Consider the following 10,212-nt stretch of genomic DNA (forward strand, 5'->3'; position numbering starts at 1 on the left):
GCCTAGATCCTGAGAATGGAATCCCAGTTGTGGAATTGCCTAAATCAGACTGACCTCTGGACATGTCTGTGGAGAACTGTTTTTAAAATAATGCAAGAGAGCTCAGTCTACTGTGGGTGACACCATCCCTGGACAGGTGATCCTTGGTTGTGTAGGAAGGCTAGCTAAGCGTGAGACTGTGAAGGAGCCAATCCAACAGTGTTCCTCCATGGTTTCCGCTTCAAGTTCCTGCCTTGACTTCCCTCAACGTTGGACTACAAGCTGAAATAACTGTCTCCTTCCTCAAGTGTGGCTTTTGTTCAGAGTGACAGCAACAAAAGCAAGCTAGAGTCGGAGGAGACAATGGCATGTCATGTTCTATCTTTGGAGCAGATCAGAATGTCATGTCTCCACCCAAAGCCAGAGGTGGATTCCATTCTTTTAACCAAGGGGCACAGCTTTTCCTTAACAGGCTGGGAAAGAGCCTTTCGAGCCACCCTCCAGGCCCCTGAGGGTTTCACTAATACCCATGCCTTTGACTCTGTGCTTTCATTGAATTCCTGAAAATGTTGTGATGCCCAGAGACCACTGGGAGGGTTGTTTTTTCTGAATTAAGTAAGAATACCCACAGTGCTGAGAAACCACAGCCTGTTCCAGGTTCCACAGGTTGCTCTGGGCCAAATGATTGCCAAACATGAGGGCTCTGGACAGATGATTTAGAGGCGAAAAGCTCTTCCTGCTCTTTCAGGGGACCTGAGTTCCATTCCCATCACCCATGGTGGGTGGCTCACAAAAACCTGAAACTTCAGCTCCAGGGGGATCCAATGCCCTCTTCTGGCCTCCGAGGGCGTGCGCACGCGCGCGCGCGCACACACAAATTAAAATGAAATAAAGCAACATGGAGGGAAGATACTTCCAATAACTTTATCATCTACATTAATACATGTTGTTATAAAATCTATGGTATACACAATCATCCCTCTGCACCTGTCAGTTCTGTGTAGGAAGAGTTCATCCACTCGGGAGAAGCACTCAGGAAAAACAAAGCTGTGTTCTCCTGAGGATGTCTGACCTTTTGACCTTGCAACATGATGTCTTCTACAAATATGTTGAGTAGTATTCATCGCTCTCTGGGGTGGACACAATTGCCAAGATAACAATACAGAGTAACAACTATTTACCCACTATTTCCACTGTGTTGAATATAACAAGTACTCTGGAGGTAAATTTAAATCTCCAGAAGACATGGCTAGATTCTGGGCAAATACTACAGCACTGTAAATAAGGAACTTAAAAGGTGAAGCATATGGGCATCCTGGCATCCATATGTGTAGACACTGAACGTGTATGTTTATTTTAGTTTATTATTTTAGTTTACTTAATATTTTTAACAACTGAAACAGGATCTTGCAACACACCCTAAGCTAACCTAGGACTTGCTGTGTAGCTCAGGCTGGTCTCATACTCAAATTCTTCTGGCCTCAGCCTTCCAAATGTTAGGATTACAGGTGTGTACCAGACTACCCTACCCATAACAGTTTCAATCAAGCTTTAAAAAAAATCTTAGTTTATTTTTAATTATGTGTCTTTGTGTGGGTATGTGCATGTGTGTGCACTACCTCAGAGGCCTTGGATCTCCAGGGGTTTTGAGCCATGGGTTCCGGGAACCGAATTCAGGTCCTCTTCAAGAGCAGCTAGCACTCTTAACTGATGAGCCATCTCTTCAGCCCCCTCAATTAAGCTTTTTAAAAAGATAGTATGTTTTCAGGATGCAAAATTCCAAAGTGTAAATGGAAGTACAAATCTCTCCTCCACCTTCTCCCAGGTCCCCTCCCCGCACCCATGGGTATGACTTTCCAGAGATATTTCATCCCTATACAAGTTACACACACATACACACACATCTCTCCACCACAGTGACATCATGCCCTGCTCACCCACGCCCCCCACCCCCCACCCCCAGCTTTGGTCCCTTTGCAAGAGGCCTGGAGATCCACTTACATCTGACCACAAGGCTGTCATTCTCACTGTGCTGGATGGTCTCACAGTCTCCGGCCTCACAGCTTACTCACAGTTCTCACCTGATCCTTCTAGCATCTGGGCTTTCACCCAGGAAGCACAGAGACCCAAGCCTCCCGCCCCTCCGTTCTCCGATGCTTGTAGTTCCTATGATATGCAGTAGAGGGAGACACCATCCTATTCTTGGGACCACCAAGGGTTTTGGTTGTTTTCCTGAGGGGCAGTCAAGCTCGTGGTGTGGCTAGGTACAAAGATCCCCTAAGAGGATCTGGGATCCTCTGCACAGACCCCTACTAGGTCTCTCTTTCCTCAGTTTCTATCTCTGCATATGCCTCTTACCCTCAGGGAGAGGTCTGCTCGTTTATGGGAGACAAGAAACTTTGTCCAGCTAGGGCTTGGAGCTCAGGAGTTGCCCCAGGGAACACAGGCCAATGTAGCTAAGTGAGCTACATCACTGAGGGAGGCCATGATGGGAAGTGCGTGTGGGGGGTCTTTTTCCCCCTAGAACGTTGACCCTAAGTCCCCTTTAAGTCTCCCACAACAGCAGCCTCTCCCTAGCCTGGTGCCTTAAAGCTCCACCCCACGGTCCTCACCATAGTGTTGGGGGTCGTCTGGAGTCCAGCTGGTGGCCGAATAGAAGCCACCCCTTTCCTGGTCCTGCCCCTCCCAGTGACCCCAATCCTCTGCCAGCCATTCAATGGTGCCTTGTTCTCCATCCAGCCCCCAGACAAAAGTCCTTCTGTATAAGAAGGCGGAATTTGGGGGGAGGGGGCACCCCCAACAGGGACCATGTGGGGGCTTGTACAGACCCCAGGCGGAAGGAGCGCCATGAGGAGGGGGCAGGAGGGAGGAGGACAGGGTCGGGGCTTGCAGAGTTCGGGGGCTTATCTGTAGTGGAGAAAGGCAGTGCTGACATCCACACCCACACCCTCTCCGGAGCACCCTCCCATCAGCCCCGCATTCCTGGGAGAAACATGGCTCAGGACTACAGCCTGTGCCCAAAGCCAGTTCCTTCCCAGTTTTCTGGGGCCTGGCCTATGAGCCCCGAGAACCACAACCCCACCTTTGCCCACCAAAGTGTCTCCTTCGTGTGGCAGCCTCAGCCATGTCAATGTCTTCTATTAACCCCTGAGTCCTGCCAGCAGACTCCAGGACAGACGGACGGATGGACAAGGGCTTTAACCCCTGTAAGCGCCGGCAATCCCACCCCACACAGAACCACAGCTGGTGCCGCGCACCTTTAACCCCAGGCAAAGGCGGATGGATCCTGATGACACCAGAGCCAGCCTGGGCTACAATGTGAGTTCCAGGCCAGCCAGAGCTACACAGTAAGACCCTGTCTCAAATAAACAAACAAAGAAAAAGTATCCCCAAACCTAAATCAAATAAATGTTCCACTTTAACCCTCCAAAAAGATGGTTTGTTGTTAAGGAGCTGGGAACCTTCCCCATAAACCCGGTCTCCTTGGGAGTTCAGGAGACTGGACAAGACATCTCCCCTCCATTGTGGTGCCAATCCCCAGCCCACCACAACCCCCTCTCACTTCACTTGAGGCTACTACAGCTAGAGAACGGGTAGAACTGTCTCTTTAAGGGAGGAATGGGGTGGGGGCGTCCCTCGCCTCAGGGAGACCTAACTTGTGCCTGCCTGCCCAGGTTTGCTCAGGGCGTGGCAGTTGTGGATAAAGGCTGCCCAGGCTCGGCAGTCCACATTCTGCTCTCTCCCTCCCGGAACCACCTCTCAGCCTGTTGAGCTAATCAGGTGAGCGGCCTGGGGGCCCCTTCCTCCCAGAGACCTTTGCCTCTGTCCCCCAACTCTCCCTGGCTCTCCTCTGGCTGTCCCTGCTACATAAAAACTGGGGTTAAAGACCCCAAAACCTTCCAGCTTCAAGACTTCTTTTCTGGGGGCAGGAGACTACCCTCTCCTGCTTCAGCTGCCTGTTCCTCACGGCTCAACTCTGTGGGACTGGACTAGACATCTGGGGTAACCCACCTGGCATTCACAGTGGGGATCAAGGAAGACTTGGGGGGGTCTGAGTGGATGAGAAGTCTGGTTTTGCTGATGGTGTCTGAACTGGGTGGGGGTGTCGGGGTGCACGGGAAATGATCATACTGTGGTATCACGATTGGGGGTTTCTCAGCGGGTGAGGTGGGAGGAGCATCTGGGGTAACTGAGCAGACAAGGAGTAGTTTAAGTGCATGGAGGGATGAAGTGAATGGGGGCTGTGTCTGGGTGGACAGGGAGTGGGGTCCATGGACGACGATGAATGCCAGGAAAGAGGGATGCTCTGTTCTAGGGAGGTTGTAAAGTGGGGCCTGGTTAGGAGACGTGGGGGACTCAGATGACAAGTGTGTACGCAGTGTACCCCCGCAGAAGTGGCCGTCCTCCACCATCTTGGAGGAGGAGAGAATGCAGGAGGCAGGTGGTAGCTACTGTCCTCCGACTGGCACAGCCAGGAAGTAGATGAGGTGGGGAGCATCCCAGTCAGACTTCTCGTGCTGGCTCCACTATGGCCCACTCCAAAGCAGGCAGCCTTTCTTCAGAAAACAGCATTAGCAGAGACAGGACAGTGAGGGGGGAACGGCGGCTTCCGGCTCCCGGCAGCCCTCCGCACGCCAGGGTCCAGACTGTGCAGCGGCAGGGCAACCCTGTCTTCCCCACCCCGGTTCTGAGTGTCTTGTGGGAATGGGAGATTGGGGGCCGGGGGGGCCTTGGAGGAGTCTATAGGGAGAAATGTAAGGGGTGAGACCCAGCAGCCGTGATGACAGCGTACAGTGTTAAGATGAACTCAGACGTGATGGTTGTGACAGCGGCGTGGAATAATGACAGAGCCAGCTTCATCAAGCTGTGATGATGATATGAGGGAGCATCATGAGATCCTGAGAAAATGCCCGCATGGGCTGGACACTCAGCAGGAGCACTGCCGTGGCTAGTGTTTTTACCCGAATGGGTAACAAAGTGTTAGGAGGCAGCCTTGGCCCGCAGACACCTGCAGCATGTACCCCTAACCACCACTTCAGCTCCCCAAAGCGCTAGCTGGGGCCCTAGACATCTGAGACACAGCCCCCAAATCTACTACAAAAAAAAAGAAATGCATGTTTAATCTAAAACAATGAGAGGTGTGTGTGTGTGTGTGTGTGTGTGTGTGTGTGTGTGTGTGTAAAATGAGTATTAAATATTAAATCCAGGGCCTGAAGAGCAGGCTAAGCAAACCTCCACTGCTGGGCCAATTCTCCTAGGCCCTCACTGGGAGATTCCAGCCAGGGGCTCTACCACTGAGCTACACCCCCAGCCCCTCACTGGGGGATTCTAGCCAGGGGCTCCACCACTGAGCCACACCCCAGCCCCTCACTGGGGGATTCTAGCCAGGGGCTCTACCACTGAGCTGCATCTCACGTCCTCTTTTGACTTTTTTTTTTTTTTTTTTTGGTTTTTCGAGACAGGGTTTCTCTGTGTAGCTTTGCACCTTTCCTGGAACTCACTTGGTAGCCCAGGCTGGCCTTGAACTCACAGAGATCCGCCTGGCTCTGCCTCCCGAGTGCTGGGATTAAAGGCGTGCGCCACCACCGCCCGGCCTTGACTTTTTATTTTGTGAAATCTCACCAAATTGTTCAGTCTGACCTTAACTCTGTATCCTAGGCTGGCCGTGCATTATTAGCATTTCTCCTGCCTCAGCTTCCCTGGTAGCTTGCATGACAGGCCTCCACTGATTTAGATTAATAGAGAAGCTGAAGGATTTCCCAGGCCTCTGGGGGTGGGCCCACGGAAATGGAGAAGTCTGTGTGAGCATATGGGACACCCCGCACCATCGGTGGCTGGCTCCACCTCTTCCGAGTGTGTGCTTTGGTGTGGGTAGAAAGGGCCAGCTCTGAAGGGTGACATTGGGACTGCTAGGGATTGAAGGAGACCCACAAGGTCACTGGACAGTGTTAGCATGTGGGGAATGGGGACAAATGTTAGCACTCACTGTCTTGAGTGTGCGTGTGCGTGTGCGTGTGTGTGTGTGTGTGTGTGTGTGTGCACGTGCACATGAGCTCACGACACTTGAGCAGGACCGGTGGAGAGGTGCAGAGACCAGGAGTCTATTACAGGCCTCCAGGGTGACGGAAAGGCAGACTGTTAGGGCCCGAGCTGTATGGAAAGGGGCTCTGGGCTGAGTGGGCCTCACCGGGGAACTACCGAGGGTTTGCTGCTAAGAGAAGCCCGCGGGGCTGCGGCTGGCATGAGGATCAAGAGCAGAGGCTGAGCCAGGGAGGGGTGAGGGCTAGGGTAGGGGCAAAACCCGGGCTTGAGCTGGGACTGGGGAGAACGCTGAAGGGACAGACCCAAGGGTGGGGCAGACGATGGAGGTAAGGCTGCAGCCAGGAACCCCTCTGCACATGTCCCACCAACTTGGCATTATTTCTGCCATACACCCACCCAGGAGCCCAGGGAGTCAGCTCAGGCCCCAGCTAGAAGCCTGCAGTGTGTGGGCAGAGCCAGGCAGGCTCCAAGCTGTCTGTGGGAGCCACTCCCGGAACCCGGGCCTCTTGCCACCTGGCTCCTGACACCCTACTCCCCAAAACACCCCGAGGCCCTCACAGTTCTGAGTTAGGAACAGCTAGTGGGGGACAAGGCATTGTTTAAATCCTGTTTTCTGGACCAAGTGATCTTGGACATCAGCTTTCACCTCTCAGAGCCTCAGTTTCCCCCATGGTACAGATAGGGATAATAAGCTGAAGGCGATGGTGCACACCTGTGATCCTAGCACTTGGAGAGCTGAGGCAGGAGGATGGCAAATTCAAGGCCAGCCTGGACATAGAAAAACACCACCCCACCTCTTCTCTCCAAGAAAAGATTCGTTACGGTAAAACCTGAAGTCGCGGTCCAGGGACGACAATGGCTGTTCCTTCGTGGAGCCCGAGTGCTCGCCCAGCCCCCACTTGACTTTGGGGCTCCTTATCTCCCAGCCCAGTGAGCTTCAGGCTCACTACCAACCTTCCTGTGTGTACCTTGGGCTGTGCTCCTGGTGAGCAGCAGGCGGGATAGGGAACCAGAGGCACATGGCCTTACATCCTGGACACTCTGCTAAGCCTGGGCCTCCTCTCTGGACTCTTCTAGATCGACGCTGCGACATGCAAGAGGTCACTCTGAGCCTGCTGGTCCTCCTAGCAGGTGAGAATCTGGCCACCAAAATGCCCTTTGCCCGGGGCCTCTCAGCTAGGTGATGACAAGCTGTGTGTATGTGTGTGTGTGTGTGTGTGTGTGTGTGTGTGTGTGTGTGTGTGTGTGTGTGTGTTTCCTTTGGGGAATGCCATTTACTTTTCCGTGACAGCAAGCCGAAGGCTCGGCCCAGTACTCTTGGGTGTTATGGCCTCCCTACATTGCCTTCCCAGATGCCTCTAAGAACCTATCAGTGATGTAGTGGGTAACGGGAATACCTCATGCCTCAGTTTCTCCATCCCTGAAAACACAGAGAACAGCAGCACTTGGTCACGGGTTTTGTGAGGCTTAAATGCGTTAATGTTTGAACAGCAGTGGGATGGGGCCTGGGTGGGGTGGGCCCCAAGCATTTGTGCCTCAGATATCATTAAGCCTTGTTTTTCCCTCCCTGTAGCAGAACTCGGGCCCGGGACGAAACCAACCAAGCTTCCGGCCAGAATTTAATCCTTACTCCTCACTTTTGCCCTGTCTTCTCCTTCCTTCCTCCCTCTGCCTCCTTTGTGTGTGCATGACTGTGCGTGCTCATGTGTGTGTAGCTGTTCGTGCGTGTGCATGCTTGTGCGTGTGGCAGCCAGAGGACAACCTTAGGCCTCGTTTCTTAGGAGCTATCCACTTTTTTTTTTTTTAATTATTTCATGTGTATGGGTGTTTTGAGTGCTTGGTGACTGTGGAGGCCAGAAGAGGGTGTCAGGTCCCCTGGGACTGCAGTTACAGATGTTTGGGAGCCATCGTGTGGGTGCTGGGAACTGAACTTAGGTCTTTTGCAAGAGCAATCAGTGTTCTAACCACTGAGCCATCTCTCTCCAGCCCCCCCCCCCCCCTTCTTTTTAAACTGCTTTTTACTTTATCATTCTTTGGGCACAAGTAGAATTCTATTTGGAAAAAGGATGTAAGAATGAATTGTTGCCAACCGTGAGTCATTTCAAAGTGTCAGAAGGTCAGCAACCCTGATAACTGTGGGGTGCAGCCGTGGGGGGCTGTGGGCACTGCTGCTGTGGAGCAAACAGGCCTGGGAACAGAAACCATCTGCTACCTTGAGAAGCAAAGCCTCTTCAGCAGGAGGTGTGGCCTGGCCATGTGTCTGGAAACACTCACTCACACAGTGGCCAAAAGGTACCCGGAATAGGATCTGTTTCCGGTGGCAAAATGCTGGCATGACTCACAGGTGGGGGTGGGTGGGTGAGCCCATATCTCCATGATGGCGCATGTCCAGGTGAGACTAACCAGCAGCCAAATCCTGTGCACTTTGGCGGTGGGGCTGTCCCCCCACGGAACATTTTTCTCAGGCCACAAACTGACCCTGCCGAGGGCCACCATAGTCACCCTTGTCCTTCCTTGTCCCCGCAGGCCTGCCTGCTCTGGATGCCAATGACCCCGAAGGTGAGTCAGAGCCCACCCCTCCATCCCACTTACCTCAGACCCCTGCTACTGTCTCAGACTCATGGTGTGTCCTTTCTCTCTCTGCAGACAAAGACAGCCCCTTCTACTACGGTAAGAACGCTGTCCCTCTTCACTTCTTCCCAGTCCTATACATTATTTTGTGCCAACGGTCCCACACAAGGGAGGCTGACAGTTCACAGTGACCCAGGGGACAGCATAGGGGAGGGTTTGAAATGGGTCCCTGAGCATCCAGGTATCTGGAATCAGCCGTGAGGGAGAATTCAAGACAGACACGGGGCTGAGTCCAGTCTGCAAGAGGCGTTAGGTTCAGTTCAACCACCAGAAAGTTGGTCACAAAAATCTCCCCAGAGAGGGTGGGGAATTCGGCCCCACTCTTCCTGGCAGCCACCCATCTCACGACCCGTGCACCTTTTGCTTGGACCACTGTCTTCCATGTGTCTTCAGGGCTACCTCTGTCTTCCTGCGAACTCCATCCCAGCGGGACCTCCTCAGGCAGCCCTTGCTTGACCACTCTCTAAAGACCCATACCCCGACTTTCTAGCCCCGACACTGATCCTTTCCCTTCAGACGGCTCCTCTGCCTCTGAACGGACATGAAATATCTTGTTTGCTTGGATCTTAACTGCAATGTATACACAACAGGGCGGGGCTTCTCCCTTTCACTGCTATCAAATGAATCGGGAGACAGATGCAGGGACCCGGGCCAGCTCTGAGGTCTCCCGTTTCTCTCTCAGATTGGTACAGGCTTCGAGTCGGTGGGCTCATCTGTGCAGGGATCCTCTGTGCCGTGGGCATCATAGTTCTTATGAGTGAGTACGGCGCTCTGGATGGGGGAGAGAACAGGGAAGATTTGGTGTGTTCCTCTGACCGTATCCCTCCCCAACAGGTGGAAAGTGCAAGTGCAAGTTCAGCCAGAAGCCCAGGTGAGATGGGTTCTGGGCATGCCCAAAAGGCTAGCCTTGTGCAAAGAGGACAGGCCTGGCTGCTCTGCCCTGAGCTCTCCCGGGCTTGGCTTCATGCAAATCATCCTCAGAAGGCTTTGGTCCCTAGCTCTGTATAAACCTACAGTGGAAAACCAGCCAAGAAACTGTCTAGGCAAGCTGAGAATACTTAGCCCTAAGGGAGAGAACAAAGGGGATTTATTTGTATGTTATCACTTTTCTATTTTCCCAGTCACCGTCCAGGGGATGGGCCACCTCTCATCACACCAGGTAAGACACTCAGGGTGACTGGGGGTGGGGTCTGGGGGTAAGGGTCACAAGTGGCGGCTGGGGTAAGGGGAGAAGGGACTGGATAGACCTTTGCAAACTGGCCCCATCCCTCCACCAGGCTCTGCTCACAACTGCTGAGGATGGACCAGTTGAGCACAGCACGCCTCTGGGCCAGGTCCTGGCTCTGGAGGTGGGCCTGAACTCCAAGACAGCCGTCTGTCCTCTCCTGACACTGCCTTGCCTGGGTCTCATCTTACCTCTCTCATGATAGCTGGCTCTTTGTTCAGTTTCTAATCTAAAATGGTTTTACATCGTGCTCAGGTGAACTCAGACTGTGTGCATTCTGGAGTGTGGCTGTGGGCAGTGGGGGGGGGGGGCGGGCAGATGTTGGGGTGGGCCTG

The 10,212-nt window shown here is 53.2% G+C and overlaps 1 protein-coding gene across 1 annotated transcript; it reads left to right on the forward strand.

Annotated features, from left to right (window-relative positions):
- The first annotated feature begins 3,614 nt into the window (after positions 1–3,614).
- On the forward strand, positions 3,615–10,127 carry Fxyd3 (FXYD domain containing ion transport regulator 3). The gene is made up of 8 exons (XM_006982084.4): positions 3,615–3,759; positions 7,099–7,152; positions 8,548–8,580; positions 8,668–8,691; positions 9,335–9,409; positions 9,487–9,523; positions 9,774–9,811; positions 9,930–10,127. The coding sequence occupies exons 2-8, from the start codon at positions 7,113–7,115 to the stop codon at positions 9,947–9,949; spliced, it is 267 nt and encodes an 88-aa protein (XP_006982146.1). The 5' UTR covers positions 3,615–3,759; positions 7,099–7,112; the 3' UTR covers positions 9,950–10,127.
- Positions 10,128–10,212: the final 85 nt, after the last annotated feature.

Source organism: Peromyscus maniculatus, chromosome 1 (assembly GCF_049852395.1).
Source record: "Peromyscus maniculatus bairdii isolate BWxNUB_F1_BW_parent chromosome 1, HU_Pman_BW_mat_3.1, whole genome shotgun sequence".
NCBI classification, from domain to species: Eukaryota; Metazoa; Chordata; class Mammalia; order Rodentia; family Cricetidae; genus Peromyscus; species Peromyscus maniculatus.